The 18,919-nt window shown below is 44.9% G+C and overlaps 1 protein-coding gene across 1 annotated transcript in view; it reads left to right on the forward strand.

The window, feature by feature from the left end:
* Positions 1-18,919, forward strand: part of CROCC (ciliary rootlet coiled-coil, rootletin) — a 198,438-nt gene that overhangs the window by 87,099 nt on the left and 92,420 nt on the right. The window contains exons 15-17 of the mRNA XM_030222563.1: positions 5,409-5,553; positions 9,167-9,313; positions 13,240-13,470. Coding sequence (XP_030078423.1) covers positions 5,409-5,553; positions 9,167-9,313; positions 13,240-13,470 — 523 coding nt within the window. The remainder of the gene's footprint in view (positions 1-5,408; positions 5,554-9,166; positions 9,314-13,239; positions 13,471-18,919) is intronic.

Raw genomic sequence — 18,919 nt, forward strand, 5'->3', positions numbered from 1 at the left:
AGACGTCCCTGGTATGCGGACTTGATCAGGCTCTCAGTGGACGATCCTCTGCGACTGCCAGTGGAGCAGGGCCTGTTACATCAGGGTCCCGTGGTGATGGAGGATCCCTCCCCCTTTGGTCTTACGGCCTGGCTATTGAGCGGCAGCGTCTGAGGAAGAAGGGCTTCTCAGACAAGGTCATCGCCACTATGCTGAGAGCGAGGAAGCGCTCTACTTCTACTGCTTACGCCAGGGTTTGGCGTATCTTTGCAGCGTGGTGTGGAGCAGGCTCACTTTCTCCCTTCACTGCTCCAATTTCTTCAGTGTTGGCATTCCTGCAAGAAGGTCTGGAGAAAGGCCTGTCGCTCAGTTCCCTTAAAGTCCAGGTAGCGGCTCTGGCTTGCTTCAGGGGCCGCCTGAAGGGTGCTTCCCTGGCTTCACAGCCAGATGTGGTGCGCTTTCTCAAGGGAGTTAATCACCTGCGCCCTCCTCTGCACTCAGTGGTGCCTGCGTGGAATCTCAACCTGGTGCTAAGAGCATTGCAGAAGCCGCCTTTTGAACCCTTGTCGAGGGCATCTCTGAAAGACCTGACGTTGAAAGCAGTCTTTTTGGTGGCTATCACTTCAGCCAGAAGAGTTTCCGAGCTCCAGGCGCGCTCATGTCGAGAGCCTTTTCTGCAGTTCACTGAGGCAGGAGTGACTATTCGCAGTGCCTTCCTTCCTGCCCAAGATTGTTTCTCGCTTCCATGTGAATCAGCAGCTCTGTCTCCCTTCCTTTCGTAGGGAGGACTACCCAGAGGAGTACTCTGCTCTTAAATATCTGGATGTGAGACGAGTCCTCATCAGATACTTGGAAGTGACCAATGATTTCCGGAAATCGGATCATCTGTTTGTCCTGTTTGCAGGTCCTCGTAAGGGTCTGCAGGCTGCTAAGCCTACAGTGGCAAGATGGGTCAAGGAAGCCATTGCAGCGGCTTATGTGGCCGCGGGGAAGGTGCCGCCTATCCAGCTGAAGGCTCTCTCCACGAGAGCTCAGGCGGCCTCGATGGCAGAGGCCGGATCCGTCTCCTTGGAAGAGATATGCAAGGCGGCAACTTGGGCTTCGGCTCATACATTCTCCAAGCATTACCGTTTGACTGTGGCTGCACGGGCGGAGGCCCGGTTTGGAGCTTCAGTGTTGAGGTCAGGGATTTCTATGTCCCGCCCTGGGTGAGTACTGCTTCGGTACATCCCACCAGTCTATGGATTGATCAGCTTGATGATATGGAAGGTAAAATTATGTATAATCATACCTGATAATTTTCTTTCCATTAATCATAGCTGATCAATCCATAGCCCCTCCCAGATATCTGTACTGTTTTTATTCTGGTTGCATTTCAGGTTCAAGTTTAGTCTTCAGTTACTTCAGAAAGACTTCGTGTTCAAGTTCTTCCTTCACTTGGATTCTTCAAGAGTTGAGACGAGTTTGTGTTACAGTGAGCTGCTGCATTCCTCTCCCCTCCGTTTTACGGGGCTGGATTGAGATTTAAATTCTGCCGGCACTCCCTCCCGCTTCGTGCGGCTGTAGGGCAGCTTTGTACCCCTCCCGCTTCGGCGGTGTTAGGGTCAGTCAGCTCCTCCCGCGGTTGCGGTTGCAGGATAAGCCAGATCCTCCCGCATCGGCGGGGTGGTGTCCCTCCCCCGCTCCGCGGGGATGAGCTGGACGGATTCCCCTCCCCCACTTGTGTGGGGATGAGCTGGGTTACTTCCCCTCCCCCGTTTCGGCGGTGGTGAGCTGGGCAGAGTGTCCCTTTGTGGGTGTAATTCTCTAAGTGCTGAGTCCTGCGGATGGAGCTTTGATATCGACATACTGAGGAGTTTCCGGCAGCACATGACCACATATAGGGAGGCAAAAGTTTGCTCTCTATCTCCACCTGCTGGTAGATGGACACAACCCACCAGTCTATGGATTGATCAGCTATGATTAATGGAAAGAAAATTATCAGGTATGATTATACATAATTTTACCTTTATCTGGATGAAGTGTTAGTGAGTTTGCGTCAGTGCCTTATTGCTCAGGCTACCCATGGACAAGTTTTGGAAGGATTCTGAGAACGTCTGGTGGGGTATGCCTGCCAAAACTTTGCAGCCCACTAAAGAATGAGGAATTAGCCAAGTGGCAAAGATGGCAGTGGCGGAAACAGGAGCCACAGGTGTTTGCGCTACAAGAGGCAGCTATAAAAGAAATAACTAGAAGCATGGCTGATATAATAGATGACAAACTTTCCAAGATACATTCGGCCATTGATGAATTAAGAGAGCATATCCATACACATATACAGCAGGTGGATGAGCGGGTTGGCCTGCAGGAGGATTTAATCATGGAGATGAATACCAGGCTCAATAGTGTAGAAAGTCATTGTAAGCTATTGGAAGAGCAGGTCAAGGATTAAGAAAAATTGAACTTCCGAAGTAATATTTGGATTGTAGGCTTACCCGAGAGTGTAAAAGAGCAGGAACTCTGGAACATAGTGGAATCGTGGTTCCCCAGCAAACTTGGCTTGGAAGTGGAAGGTCAGAGATTGTGGATTGAGCGGGTACATCATATAGGAGTATTGCGAGATCAGAACACTCTACCCTGCCCGGTTATAGCCCACATTCTCAACTATGCAGAAAAAGCTCAGCTCCAAACAACATATCGCCAATACAAAGAAGTGCTATATTCAAGGCTTCTCGCCATGGGTATCGGAGATGTGCAAGCTCTTGACTCCCTATTGCGCCCAACTATTTGATAAGGGGATAAAGTTTTCCTTGCTGTACCCAGCACTAGTGCACCTTGTCCTCGACAATAAGATTTTGTTTTTGGAATCGCCAGAGGAGCTAAAGACCTTTCTAGAATGACACCGCTGACTTATGATGGAAGGGCCATCTGACTTGTGATTGCTGGCTTTGTAGATTGCGATTTGTCTTCTGTATGTGACCTTGCCACAGATGGTGTCCTTTTTATAGATAGTTTCAGGCACAGGAGCACACCTTTCACAGAATGATAATCATGGGCTTCTGGGATATGGACTGCAGCGAAGGACTGCAACTGGGCACTGGCTCGAAGTGGGAGCACATCATTAGCTCTGATTGCTGCATTGTAAGCATGCTAAACTGCTTTTATGGGGGGGAGAGGGAAGGACTGGATACGGGGAATTTTGAGGTACTTAGAGGCTTATTTTCAAAGCACTTAGCCTCCCAAAGTTCCATAGAAACCTATGGAACTTAGCCTCCCAAAGTGCTTTGAAAATATGCCTCTTAGTGTGTCTGGGGGGGGTTCTTTCTTTCGTTTTGGGTCAAATATGGTTTCTCTTGGTTAAAGCTTGGGTATGTTTGTGTGGATGTTCTAATGGACAATGGATGTGTGTGTGTGGTTCTTTTTCTGTGGGAATGTTCAGATGGGGGTTAGTAAGAGAGATTGGATTTAGTCTCTGAGGTTCTTGAGAGTGTGCTTGGGACAGATATTTTTTGGAACAGCCTGGTGGGGGAGGCGCGGCTGAGATGCTGCCTTACCTCCTCAACCTGTTGATTAACCTTTTGGGGTGGTTCTGCAAACTTGGGTAACTTGAGAACTGTATCTTGAAATGTGGATGGCATCCACTCTCCTGTAAAGCACACGAAAGTGCTATTGTATTGCTTCAAGATGAAATTGGATGTAGTGTTCTTACAGGAGATCCACTTTTCTAACTTAAAATTGTGACAAAATTGGTTGGTGGAGCTGGCTTATTCATCCTTCAATGGGAGGCAATGGGGAGTGGCCATCCTAATCCACAAAAAACACCATGTAGAACTTCAAAAGCTCATGCAAGATCCTGATGGGCGGTATGTCATGTGGGCAGGGGGGGCTGAATGCGCTGTTCCAGTCTTGGCCAGAGTCCAAGCTTCTATACCTGTTTTCTCCATGGCTCCTGATGGGACAAGTCATTCACAGTGGTGCTGGTGGCACCCGACTGGTCCAGGAAGCCCTGATATGGGAACCTTGTTGGTCTGCTGGTAGAGGAGCCTCTCTGCCTTCCAGTGTTTCAGGGGCTTCTGGTTCTTGCTTATGGCATGTCTCTTGAATGGGCGTGTTTGAGGCAAAATGGTTATTCTGCTTCTGTTATTTCCACTCTTTTGCATTTGAGTTGGCTTCCCTTCTACCTCAATTCATGTCCAATCACCTTCCCTTTTCTGGAAAAGGTTTGTTTGTGAATTAATACCTTACAAATTTTTGAACATCTATATCATGTCACCCATGATTCTCCTTTCTTCCAGGGTATGCATGTTCAGGTCATCAAATCTCTTCTTGTACATCTTGCTACGCAATTCGCATACCATTTTTGTCGCTTTTCTTTGAACTACTTCTGTTGTTTTGTTTTGTTTTTTAACACATCTTTAGCAAGATACGGCCTCCAAAACTGAACACAATACTCCAACTGGGACCTCACCAACGACTTGTACAGGGGCATCAGCACCAACTTTCTTCTACTGGTTATACCTTTCTGTATGCAGCCTAGCATTCTTCTGGCCTTGGCCACCTGCTTGTTGTATTCTTTTGTCGCTTTGAGATCCTCAGATACCATTACCCCAAGGTCCCTCTCCTGAGTTGAGCTTACCAATCTCTCCCCTCTTATCACTCTGTACTTCTTCACATTAAATTTTAACTGCCAGACCCTTGACCATTCTTCCAATGATTGAAGATCCCTTCTCATGGTTTCTACACGCACCAGGGTATCCACTCTATTGGCTATCTTTGTGTCATCTGCAAAAAAGCTAACTTTTCCTTCTAACCCTCCAGTACTTAAGTTGTCTCCTTTTGCAGCTAGGTCTTGTTCGTTGGCTGTTTCTGCTTTGCTATTCATAGACTGAATTCCACATATACAGTGTCTTGAAGTTCATCGTTTTCTCAGTCTTCATCTGCCGGTAGGAGTGCTTAACCTATCTGTGCTGGTCTAGAGGGACTAAAGGAAAGCAAATGAGCAGGTAAGACCTTCTACACACTCAGGTCTTATAAATAATCTCCCTAGAACACAGCCTTCTCTTTTGAAAATTGCCTGCCACTCCTGCAGGTGGAAGTACATACATTTTCCATGACCACCTGTACTTTTTACCCCATTGAGCACAGGTATTCATGAATTTCAAAAGCTACATGTATTGTTTTAGTTGGAAAAAGTAGGTAAAAGTCTCTATGGGTACTCTTTCTTGAGGCAATTTTCAAAGTTAAAGTACCTGTGGAGTTTGCAGCAATGTGGCAGATATGAAAATTGTCCTCGTAGTGAAGCAAATCTTTTTCTGCTTCATTTGGATATGCATGCTTCCGCAGCCTGAAGATTTTTAAGCTTTCGCTTTTTAAAATAAATAAATAAAGTTGTTATGTAATTTCTGTGTTTTTTAATGCCTATACATTTGTTAAATGTCTTCATCACACAGCCATAAGCTTTTGGAGCAGCTGGAAGTGAAGCATTCAGGCTTGAAGACGGAGCTGATCCTGGTGAAGGAAGCCCTGAGCAGAGCTACCTTGGAAAAGGAGATTTCTGAAAATGAAAAGGCTAAAATGACTGAATCACTCTCCAAGGTACATTCCCATCTTCTTGGAAGACAAGAATTCTGGAAGCTGATGTGTGGATGTAATCACAGTTCCTGGAAGGGAGACTCCACAGTTACTTGACTTCACATGCACACTGGCCAGCTAAAGCAGTTTTTGGAAGGTGTTGGCAATAGCTTAGGGTTTATTGACTAGCAATGATTTATACCTACATAATATCAAATGGTTGAGTTAATAATAGCAGGAATATCATTACATTACGTTCCGTTTTATATCCCGCTATTACCATCAAGTTCTAACCATCACCAGCTTTGCAGTCTTAAATCAACATCTTCAGTTGCCATCGTCTTTACTTTGGATGTTCCATTGAGGATATCACTAAGGGACTAAGACCTTCATATTTCATTTCATTTTTCAATTTATGTTTAAATAATGTTTATTAAAGTCAACAGCAACTAATACGATCACAGTCCTTACAGAATTCCGCTGCCTGTTTACTCTGTAGAGCAAAGCTTCGGGATTCGGTCACTCCTCTTTTTCTATGCCTTCATTGACTACCAGTACAATTCCGAATACAATTTAAGATCCTAATCCTAGCATTTAGGGCCCTTTGGGATGGGACCCCTAATTACTTCTCTAGATTTATCATTATGTACCAACTAGATGCCTGCGATCCCTTAATGTCCATAGACTGGTACTGCCTTCGCCTTCTCAGGCGTTCTGGGAGATCACACATTCCTCTGATTTTTATTTTCTTGCACCCTATTTTTGGAATAGCTTACCCTTGAATCTGCGCTTGGAGTCCTTTCTAAAGCAGTTTTTTTTTAAATTCAACTTTTTATTGCAAAAAGGTAATACAAAGAGCAGCAAAGATAATCGTGCAATGACCACAACAAACTAGTACATACCCTCACTGGGTTCACAGACCTGATTGAGATCTCCAGTGTTCATAGGGTTGCCATATTTTTGAGAGAGACAACAAACAACCATGCCTCAATGCAGTCAATTTGGACATTTGAAAAAGAAAATCCACTTTTTGAAGAATGTGTGACACAGGTGGCAGTGACTTTTGCTTCCAGTTCTGTGCCAGCTTAACTGCTGTAAACAGATGTATAGTCAGTTTATGTTGATCTACAGTGATGTCCACTTGCTTGAAGTGCAACAGGCAGCACTCTGCCCGCCGCAGGTAAGGCTTCTGTACCACCTGCTGCACTAAATCCAAGATGGACATCTAATAAAACTGAATCAAAGTCTACCATATATGAAAAACCCGTTTCCCTGCAGTCCCTCCAAGTGATCTGTAACCCGAGGATAGATTTTTTTCAACTGCTCGGTAGTAAAGTACCAATGATAGAAAAGTTTAAAACCATTTTCAGAAAGATTACTTACTACCGAAAGTTTAAACAGGTATTCCCTAAAGCAGTTTAAAGTTAATTTGAAAACTTATCTTTTTTCTCTGGCTTTTGATGTGTTAGTTCTGTCTTTTGTAGCAGCAGACAAGTTCAATGTTTTATTTTTGTATGATTATAGATATCTCTCTTATTTGACTCTTCGCTGCACTATCTGAAATGATGTTCCTTTCCAATTTGTGTTTTTAAACTTTGTAAATCGCTGAGTTTTGGCTTTGCCATCAATCGATGAGTAATCAAAATCAGAATAAACATATTTGATGGGAAATCAAATACTTGACCATAGCAGGAAGTAAGCCACATTGAGCCTACAAATAGGTGGGAAAATGTGGGCTACAAAGGAGTGGCCTAGTGGTTAGGGTGGTGGACTTTGGTCCTGAGGAACTGAGTTCGATTCCCGGCACAGGCAGCTCCTTGTGACTCTGGGCAAGTCACTTAACCCTCCATTGCCCCACATAAGCCGCATTGAGCCTGCCATGAGTGGGAAAGCGCAGGGTACAAATGTAACAAAAATAAAATAGATACTATTGGAGATTCTACATGGAATGTTGCTATGATTGGAGATTCTACATGGAATGTTGCTATAGAATACTAGTGTAAGTGGACATCAAGTCTATAAGTTGGTGTGCCTAAGTGCACTTTGTGGTATACATAACTTATGGCATTCTATAAGGTGCATGCATAAGTAGGAGAGACACCTATGTGCAGGGAGTGGGGAGGGTCAAGGATGGGGACTACTGGACTGAGCTGTAGCACTGATTCAGGGCAGTAGCATCCAATTTGTTTTGGCCAAAATTGAGAATGAATTTGGACCACAGATTTGGTTTCAGCTAAAACAAGGAGGAACTAGTGGTTACTGAGGAAAGGCAGACCGGATGGGCCATTTGGCCCTCATCTGCTGTCATGATTCTATGTTTCAGTCACCCTCTAACCCCATTCATGCTGCACTTGTTCTGTGGCAGGGTAGTAGGGTAATGTGTTTGTGTATGACGCTTGTGCTGTATATTTTTTTTTTAGTGAGGTGGTATGTATTACCTGTGCTGATTCTGTTCTGTGGTGGCGCTGTGTGGGAGTGTATGAAACTTGCATTGCTGTGATAGGTCAGTGTGTGGGGGAGGAGGGAAGGAGGGAAGCTTGCACTTCTGTGATAGGTCAGTGTGTGTGGGGGAGGGGGGAAGGAGGGAAGCTTGCACTGCTGTGATAGGTCAGTGTGTGTGGGGGAGGAGGGAAGGAGGGAAGCTTGCACTGCTGTGATAGGTCAATGTGTGGGGGGGGTAGGGGGGAAGGAGGGAAGCTTGCACTGCTGTGATAGGTCAGTGTGTGGGGGGGAGGGGGGAAGGAGGGAAGCATGAACTGCTGCTTCTCACCACGGTTGCCAGATGGGTGGTTTTCCGCAACCCGCCGCGGGAAACTTTTGCCCGCGGCGGGTTGCGGTTTTTTGGGCTTGTTTGTTTTTTTTTGTGCGGATTTTGGGGCGGTTTTTTGGCCGGCGGGGTGGGGCTAATGGCGACAGAGGCGGGGTTTGTGACGTTTTGGGCGGGGTTTGGTGATGTATTGGGCGGGGTGATGATGGGGCGGGGCTGATGACGGCGGGGGCGGGGGTGATGACGGAAGGGGTGGGGCTGATGACGGCGGGGCGGTTTTTTGGCCGGCGGGGGGTGGGGCTAATGGCGACAGAGGTGGGGTTTGTGACGTTTTGGGCGGGATTTGGTGACGTATTGGGCGGGGTTTGGTGACGTATTGGACGGGGCGATGACGGTGGGGGCGGGGCTGATGACGGCGGGGGCGGGGGTGATGACGGCGGGGGTGGGGTGTGTGCGGTTTTTAGGCGGGTTTTGGGCTGTTTTGTGTGGGGAATTTTTTTTTTTATTTGGCAACCCTGCTTCTCACACTGCAGTTGTTTCTAACAGTGTCACCAACTTCTAAGCCCAGTGTACATGGAGTATGATTTCAGATTCTGAAATTTACCGCTAATGCAGTTGTTGTGTGTAGGGCAATGTGTGTGTGAACCTTGTATATGGTCCTTACCCTGGGGGACTATCATTGCTAAAGTAGTCAGTTAGTGTTGGAAAGAGGGGTCAGTCAGTGCTGTAAGTAATGTGGTCTGTTGCTACTATAGGTTTCCTTCAGTTGTACATCACGCAGTTGTCCAGGGAAACAGTTGCTGCTGCACGGTATCTGCCATCACTCACACCTCTGCTTCTCTCTCTCTCTCTCTCTCTCTCCGTTCTCAGACTGAATCAAGCCAGGCAGAGCTGGAGCTGAATGTGAACAAACTACGGACAGAGGAAGCATCTTTGCGGGACTCACTGTTAAAGATGGGTGCATTGAATGAGAGTCTGGTGCAAGACAAAACAGAACTGAACAGAATGATCCTGCAGGTACTGTGACGCTTTGCAGTGATGATAGTGATTGCGGCTCCTGCACTGTAACACTTGCTGCTGATACCTCATACTGAACAGTTCACTATTTGAATCACTAAATGGCCAGATTAGAGGTGGGACAGAAGCAGCACTAAAAACGATTTGTTTAGCAGTGATTTTCAGCCACTAATAAATGGATAAGGTATCCATTTAGTTTAGGTTTGCCAAATATTGTTCCAATGTGGCCATTGTTCCCTATATATATATTCAGCGCTGCATCACACGCCTGTTTATTAACAATCCAAAATAACTGAGTTAAAACAGAGATGTGTTTTACTTTTGCCATATTTGCTTACTTACAAACACATGACCCGAATAATATATGCAAATACATCACAGGCCTAATGTTTGTTTCAACAAATTAACAACTCACATAGGACCATATTCAATAAATGGTGCTCAAAATTGGGCCAAAAAAAAAATCATTGCTAAGCGCGATTCTATAAAGGGCACGTCTTGTGCTTAGCGCTGATTCTTACCCTTAATTTTAGGTGCCAGACTTACTGCTGAAACATGGTGTAAATGCTGGCGCTCAAGTTAAGCGTGCCAAGATCATATTCTATAACTATGTGCACGACTTTTCGGAACGCCTCTGACATGCCTGTGGCCATGCCTCTGTGGTAACATGACTTACGGTTGCCTATAGGACCTCACAGGTCCAGGAAGATGCAGTGTAAAGTTAAAGGAAAAGCTTTATTGGGGAACAAGTAATCAAAGCAGGAAGCAGGAGTGGCCTAATGGTTAGGGTGGTGGACTTTGGTCCTGGGGAGCTGAGGAACTGAGTTCAATTCCCACTTCAGGCACAGGCAGCTCCTTGTGACTCTGGGCAAGTCACTTAACCCTCCATTGCCCCATGTAAGCCGCATTGAGCCTGCCGTGAGTGGGAAAGCGCAGGGTACAAATGAAACAAAAATAAATAAAGCAATACAGTCTGTTCCCCAGTCACCTTGGTTCAACCCTGGGCAACAACCAAAATAACATTTACTTCCTTCTCTCTCTAGCAGTTCTACCATCTTCAGCACAGGTTGTTACTCATACGTAAATCCAGGCCTGGATCCAACTGGGGCAATCGGGAGCTAAGTCTTCACATATAAATATAGGCAGTCTTTTACCTTTGCAGTCTTCTGTTCCTTCTCATGCAAGTCCTCAATATCTACAGGGTGTAAATCTTTGAGCTAGGGCCACTCCTTTTTTTTAATTATTATTTATTTATTTATTTTAAAGGCAGTCTTTATTAAACAGCAATGGATAACTTACAGAATGAAGGCATTCAAGAATACAACGGTACAAATCAACAACAAGCTATGTGCTTCTAATAAATTCAACTCTATGGCTCCTCAATATTTTAACTATTTTCTTTTTCCAATAAAACCCCTTAAGTATAAAAACAAGTAAATACAGATAAAATTAACTTTAGAAAGTGTTCCAAACGCTTTTTTGCAGTATGGGGTGTGTATGTTCAGTCTCTTCCACAATGCATTAGAAGTGCTGTCATTAATAAATTGCAGAACTAGTGATTTGGGAGGTGTCTGTCTCATTTGGGAGAGGAGGGAACAGGAAAGAAAATCTTATTGGGTTTGTTTTAGTTTTTGTGTCCCCTAGTCCATACCACATTGAGCGTAGACATCGGAGTGAATTGCTGGGGGAGATGGGGGGGAGGGGGGACTGGGTTAGTGATCTGTATAAGTTTAGTACGATTCTGGTGAGAGGCTATAAGAGCCTAGGCCTCTCCCGGGTGGATATGAAGTGGAGGTGGGATTAAGGCTTCAATCTCGTTCTCTTTCCTCACTTGATGATGCTGGTCTAAATGTATGTTTTATGGCTTGGAGGTGGGGAGGGGGACATAGGTTTGGTTGAGGTTCAGTAGGGTGTTGGGGGGATGGGTTTGAGTTGGGAGAGAGCTGAGGAGGCTTGTATTGTACGTAAGCTACTGAATGGTCAGAGTATTCTTTTTAAAAGCTAAATCAACTTGTTACACAACTGTATTTGGGGACGATATGGGAGGGAGTGGAATGGAGAGGTATTTAGTTAGGATTCGAGGGGTTTGTTTTAAAGACATTTCTGACTGCAATGGTTACTGTTTAATGACTGTTTTATTGCTTTATCACTAGTAAAACAATTTACAATTTACAATTGGGGAGGAGGGAGGATAGTTAGGGGTTGAATTGATAACTGTAAAGGAGAACATTGAACTGATATGTGTTGGTTTGCTCATTGTATTTTTCTTTTATTGTTCAATAAAAATTGTTTTTGATTTAAAAAAAAAAAATAAAAAGAGGGGTGGGCCATAACTAAAAGATATAATAACTATGATGATCTCCAGTCAAAAGCCATAAGAAAGGCCCCTCTCAGAAAAATTCAAATTACGTACAGAGCCCCAAATTTTTTCCCATATCCCCACAGTGTTACACCTTATAGCGGTCAACTTCTGCATTCTGTAGATATGACATAATTATCCTGTCATTTAAACAAAGAGGGTACTCTTGGATCCTTCCAAGCAGCCACCAAAGTCAGCTTGGCTGCGTGTAGTAAATGCAGTGCTTTTATTGTGTACCAGCACCTTTTTTTCTAGGGCCAGCTCACCTGCCCGCCTTTAGCTCCCCAACTGTGCTTTCTGTTCCTGCCACCCGCGATGCATTTAAATCTTTTATTTATTTATTTTTTACCTGAAGTTGCAGCGCCAGCATTAGTGAATGGACCAGGCTTCCCTCCTCCAGCCTTCCCTTTGTTCCCTCTCAGTGTCCCGCCCTCACGGAAACAGGAAACTACGTCAGAGGAAGGCGGGACACTGAAAGGAAACGAAGGGAAGGCTGGAGGAGGCGAGCCTGGTCCTTTCACTAACGCTGGTGCTGCGACTTCAGGTAAAAAAAATAAAATAAAAGATTTAAACGCGTCACGGGGTGGCAGGAACAGAAAGCAGGGTTGTCGGGGAGCTAAGGGCGGGCAGATGGGGCTGGGATACTGGAATTTGACGGGGGCTTAAAAGGGGGGCAGGTGGAGGCTGGGGCGAGTTACTGGACATTTGAGGGAGGATAGGGGGCAAAGGAGAATCACTGGACATGGAGGGGGGAGGGCAGAGGAGAATCATTGGACATGGATGGGAGGAGAGGGCAGGGGAGAGAGGAGAAATCGCTGGACATAGATGGGAGTGGAGGACAGAGGAGAATCGCTGGACATGGTTAGGAGGGGAGGATAGGGGCAAAGGAGAATCGCTGGACACATGGGATGGGAGGGCAGAGGAGAATCTGGACATGGATGGGAAGGCAGGGGACAGAGCAGAGTTGCTGGACATGGATGGAGGAGAGGGAAGACAGGAAGGAGATGCACATGGATGGAGGGGAGAGAGGAGAAATGTTGGCCATGGATGGAGTGGAGGGAAGACAGGAAGGAGATGCACATGGATGGAGAAGAGAGAGGAAAGATGCTGGACATGGATGGAGGGGAGGGAAGAGAGAGGAAGTGAGATGAACAAGGATGGAGAGGAGGAGAGAGGAGTAATGCTGGACATGGATGGAGGGAGAGAGGAAAAATGCTGGACGTGCCACTAAACAGGCGATTTAATCAGGCAGGAGCCGATCCTAGCTGGTTAAATCACTTTGAATATTGAGGCCTTAAGCGCTATTCTATAAGGCAGCACCTGGGTTGACCATGGGTGGTCCCACACTTCTGATTTATAGAAAGCTGTAGATAGTAGTGCACACGTTATTGCCTGCCATAGACCAGACATAAGTGCTTGTGCCAAAAGTTACCCTCTTTTCTATAGGAGCATCTGGCGCTCAAATGCTGTTCTAGAATCGTGCTTGGTGCCAGCGTTTCACGCACGATACCGACTTGCCTTCAGTGTGCTTGCAGTTAGTGACTTTGGTTCTGGTGTCCTAGTGCAGCTGGAAGAGGAGAAAGCAACACTGATGGGCCAGAAGCAGGAGATAGAGCAGGAGAAGGTCTCAATCCGAGATGAACTGGTACGTTTAGAACAGGAGAAGTTGGACCTGCACACAGAGAGACATGGGCTGGATCACTCCCTGCAGGCAGTGGAACAGAGCCGTGAGAAGCTGGCCCAGGATCTGCTGAACCTACAGAAAGCAAAAGCACAACTGCAGGAGCAGCTTGGACAGGTAGGGGTTGTAATCTGAGAATTTGTTTTAGTATGATGGAAGGGTAGGGAGAGGGAGTTGGTGATATTTTGATATACTGCTTAACAGTTCAATGTTCAAACTGTCTATCTTGAGGGTAATTGGTGCATAAGTGTGTGTTTTAATAAAATATTTGCATAATTGTCAATTGTGCCCCGCCCCACCTCATCCTTTGCCTATTAGTATTGCATTTCTCTCTCATATTTAAGGTATTTGTAAACTGCTTAGCAGCAATTGTGATTGGAGGTATATCAAAACTGTGTCAATAAAATAAAATTAGGCATTGTGCTCCCAGAACCTACTTTAGTTATAATGGATTTATAACCCGCCAGATCCCTCAATTGAGGTTCTAAGCGAGATAAAGAAAGATACCGATATATTTTATCAGGATTTACAAAAGCTATTTAAAACTACTACTTAAAGGTGTTAGAAAAAAAAGAATTCTTCACCGTTTTACAAAAAGAAAAATAGCTTAATGGATTTCAATGGGAAGATCGTTCTATGAATGCACAGCAAAATATATAAAAGAGTGAGAAAAAATGCTTTAAACCTCACTTTATTACAGGTGGAAAAGCTGTTACAACTCCTAGTTACTGTGGTAGAACTTAGCAAATTAATTGTGAGAATCCTTCTGGGCAGTAACCTTCTAAGATCTTAAATACTAAACAGACCACCTTAAAATGAACCCAAGCCTGTACTGGTAACCAGTGCAATGCCACCAACAGTGGTGTGAGATGATCTACACTTTAGCTGCTGAATATTGAATTAGCTGAATCTTACTAATCCTAAATACAAGCAATTTCCATTATCTAGCATGGCTAAAATCGCTAATTGAACAATAATTCTGTAATGATCATGAAAGAAATACTGTAATTATTGTAACTTAAAATAAACTTTCTGAACTAAGTTGTTCACCTGAGGCTCCATTGTTAACGAAGAGCATTCCCAGGCAATTTTGTAAGCTCCAATCTAGTCACTAATAAAATTACACTTTAGTGGCAGAATCCACAGGTACTCGGTGTGAAAGGATGGAAAAGTAGCAGCAGAGACCTTTACCTATTTGTTTGCGACTAAAACAATGCATGTAGTTTTGGAAATACAAATGCATAAGTGTTATAGCAATCACTGAATGTCAGTAAAAGTGCCATTATTGTTTTACCCACAGGGAGGTTGGGCATTTGTCATTTATTTGAACAATGGCCTTTGGAAATTGCTCTTGTGGATAATTTCATAACAGAGCCACTTTTTGAAATATCCCAAAAAAGTGGCTGTTTTATACCTATAAAGTAGGCTCCTACAATGACCCCCAATAACATACAAATTCATTTACACCAGATGCATACATTTCCACCCCATCCCAATTTTGCCAGACTACTTCCTTGTGTGCAAATAGGCGCAATCTTGTGGTGCAACTTCTTTTTACATGTGCATATCAGCACATCATTTTACAAGATCCACTTTCTGCATAAGAAATGGCTTATAAATTTTCTCTAACTTTCTAACAGCCTACATAAGTCAAAGCCTGACTTTTATTTGCCAACATTTCCCCTTAACAGTGGGCAGTACTAGAGACCCAGCATACGCATTTTGTAGATATTCAGAAAAACCCAGCCGGTGGTGCTATCCTAATGACAGGTTTGAGAAACAATCTTACTCCCTGGCCAAAAGCAAGAATAAGATCTCAAGAAGATCCAGGAATGCCATTGATTGACCAGTAATAAGAAAAAAAATGTAATTTTAAAATAAAACACAAAACATCAAAAAATGCCTTCTGTGCATTCTTTAATCTTTTTTTAATTTGCGAGACCTTTTGTGGTATTGAAGTCTGAGCTTTTGAGAACACACAGGTCCTTTCAGATTCCATTCTAGTTATTAAATTTGGTATACTGCGTCACAGAAAAAGCATCAAGGTGATTTGTTCATTATGTAATTATATTTTTTATTGCAAAATACGTCACACATAAAAAAAGAAATATACATTATATATGAGCAGTATTTTTCTCTTGCTAACACATGAAGTTATTTTGCATTTACCCTGCTGCAGATAACCAGAGGCCTGGTGTTTCTTGAACTGATTAGCTAAGACTTGTCCAAAAGAAAAAAAGCCAAAGAGGAGCGCCAGCCCAGTTTCATGATTAATATCTGCTTATGATAAAACTTCTTTAAGTTCTTACATTGCAGTATGGTCTTTGTCTTGAGGTAGTTGCTTTTCCTTATCCAGAGCCAAACTTTCTTTTTGCAGTCTGTACAATGTTAGAAGCTGCAAACAGAAAAAGAGTAGAGAAGTCTGGTATACGAACGCTAAGACTAGAAGCAGATTGTTGCCTTGCAGGGGGATGATCAGAAGGAAACGCTGACGCTAGAGGCTGTTAGCGCCATACTAGCACTGGCATTTGCTACCATCCCATGATCAGAGTCCCCGAGCGCGTGAAACAACGCACTCGAGGGCTCTGAACGCAACTAGCATGTAAATGCATGCAAAACAGGGCTAAACATATTTATCCCCAATGATCAGCAACCAGCACGCCAAAGATTGGGTCGCTGGCTGTGGCAAAGCCTGGTGTTAGGGTTTGCAGATCATTGGGGAGGAATGGTGAGCTCTGTTCAGCATGCATTTGCATGCTAACAGGCCCCCATTCCCCCCAACAAAGCAAACCTGGACCCAGCTGGACGGGGCTCCATATGGTGTAAAGCAATGCCCAGCGCATCCCAGGATACACTGGACAGGGCTGGGCGCTGCCATTTTGCAGCGTCGAAGGAAGAGGAGGGGGAGGCAGGCTACCTCCCTCCTCCAACCCACAAGGTGGGGGGGAGGGAGGGAGGGGCGGATTGATCACTGGACCACCAGGGACCCTTTGCTGGGGGTTAGGGGGGGCTGGAGACCCACCGGATCTCCAGCCCTCCCTGAACCTGGGGGGGATCGTCGGGGGGACGGGAGGTCCAGCGCACCTCCAGCCCCCCTGTCGCTCGGGGGGGGGGGGGGTTGGTCGCCTACTGGGCCACCAGGGACTGTTTGGCAAATGTTGGGGGGGGGGGGGCTGGAGACCCACCGGATCTCCAGCCATCCCTGAACCTAGGGGGGGGGGTCGTTGGGGGCACCGGAGGTCCGCTGGACCTCCAGCCCCCGTTGCTCGGGGCAGGGGTAGTTGGGGCCTGGTGGCCCCATGGACCTCCAGCCCCTGTGTTTGACAGGTTTGGGCTTTTGACAGCCCAGACCTGTGAAACAAGTGTGGGAGGATTGTGCTGAGCGCATGCTCAGGCCCTATTCTCCCGCACTTTACACCATGATCAGAGATAATTGTGTGCTTAAATTTGCATGCAATTATCTCTGATCATCGGTACGGTAAAGCCCCCGCTGTTTTAGAGCGCTGTTTGGAACAGTGCGGGGCTTTTGATCATCATCTTGTTGGAGCTGTAGATTGCTCATTCCAGGCAAAAGGGGATGACTGAAGCCAGTCAAACCTTTTTGGGGGAGTGAAGTGAAAGCCATAAGAGAGGAAAGGTATTAGGATAATTCTTTAGAGAGGTGAGCAAGCTGTCTGAGAAAGAGAAGACTAAAAAGAAAGTTTGGCCTGGATAAGGAAAAGCTGATTACCTCAAGACAAAGAAGACTTTTCTCTAAGCAGAAATACGATACTGCAATATTTATACATAAAAGCTAAAAGCTTACAGAAGTTTTATCTTAAGCATCTATCAGGAAATTGGGCTGGCGATCCCTTTGTCTCTGCCATTTTGAAGCTCAATGGATGACAGCGGGCTTAGCCTTTATTTTTTTCAGACGTTTGGACTGTTTGGCGGTTCCTGAAGAAGGATTTTTCATCCAAAACAGAGCTCTGTAGAACCTCAACATCTTATAGATGTGGACACAATATTCAGATAAATGACTTTAACAGTTTGTCTGATAAGTTATTACTATTGTGTGATATTCTTTATTTAATTGAGCTACTATGAGATTGGACTTTGGGATGGATTCTAAAAATATTGACAAAAAAAGTCATAAATATATGACATTTTAAGGAATAGCATGAAATGATTCATGAATTTAATTGACACTGTTTATTTGAGCACTGTCATATTCATGTTTTGGTTCACTCAGGGATGTGATGTGGACCTAAATGTCAGCTGATTCTCGGCTGTTTCATTTAAATTACAGCTCCAGTTTCACCCAGGGCTGTAATAACAGCTGTAATGCCATGGTTTTATTGCTGAGTGTGACCATTCTTAAAACGTTGTTGATACTATTATTCCTGTGTGCCACAGCATATTTTCAAAGCACTTAGCCTTCCAAAGTTCCATAGGTTTCTATGGAACTTTGGAAGGCTAAGTGCTTTGAAAATATGCCTGTATATAGTATACTGAAGACTTGTTTGGTATTAGTACATTGGCTGTTTTCTGAGTGATTAGCAGTATTCTGGATCCTAAGCAGAAACATTTCTCTCTTCAGCTGTGATTTTGGTATGGGGAGGACAACTTTCAATTTTCTCTAGCCATGCTAATAAGAAAGCCCATTTAAAAATTGCCCCACTTCAATGTGACTAATAGTACATTGAGGAGGCAATTCTGTAAAGGGCACTAAACTCTAATCCTATTACTGTATCTTGATGCTCTAATGCTGTGTTAGAACATTAGCATAATGTGGCATTTTATACACCAACACTTAGTGCACCCGCTTATGCCATGTCAATAGTAGGTATAAGTATGGCACCTTAGTATGTAACTTGCAGTAAATTATATGTATAAATGTTGGACACGCCCATGCCCTGCCTTGCTCATATGTACACCCTCCTTGGATTTACATGCTTTAGCGAGTTCTTCACCTGTTCCATAGCGTCCCTCTAGACTGGCACAGATGGGTTATGCACTCCTACCAGCAGATGGAGACCAAGAACAGACTGAGTTACAAGTAAGCCTATAAGTGGGCTGTGCAGTCCCCCGAAAGCCAGTCTGTTCTCAGTCTCAGCAGATGGTAGCAGTAGTAAGCCTGTGCAGTCCAGTTGGTTGGGGGCCCTGGGTTTTGGTTATTGGATACTACTGCTGGGGCTGTTGTTCTGTTTGGAATTAAAAAAAAAAAAAAAAAGAAAACTGGCAAACAATTTTGTTGTTTGTTTCCCGCCTCTCTGACTGCTGCTTTGTCCCTTCCCCCACAAATGCTTCCAGAGTGGATTTACCCCCGAGTTTGCTTTGGCCATGTACAAGGCCTTTTGTTTGAAACGGTCGGGCTTGACACAGCGACAGGGAGCTGCGCTGCAGTTAGAGCCCGCTTCCTTGCCTCTGGCTAAGCGTCATCGGGGGGGGGGGGGGCTTGGGAGGATGAGGAGGACCTTATGGAATGTGCCTCCCCAGTGTCTGAGGCATTGCCTGCCTGGTCTGAGGATGAGGGCCTCATGAATCAGGAGTATTCACTGGGAGATTGAGGCCTGGCAGGAGGAGC

The sequence above is a fragment of the Microcaecilia unicolor genome, chromosome 13 (assembly GCF_901765095.1).
Source record: "Microcaecilia unicolor chromosome 13, aMicUni1.1, whole genome shotgun sequence".
NCBI classification, from domain to species: domain Eukaryota; kingdom Metazoa; phylum Chordata; class Amphibia; order Gymnophiona; family Siphonopidae; genus Microcaecilia; species Microcaecilia unicolor.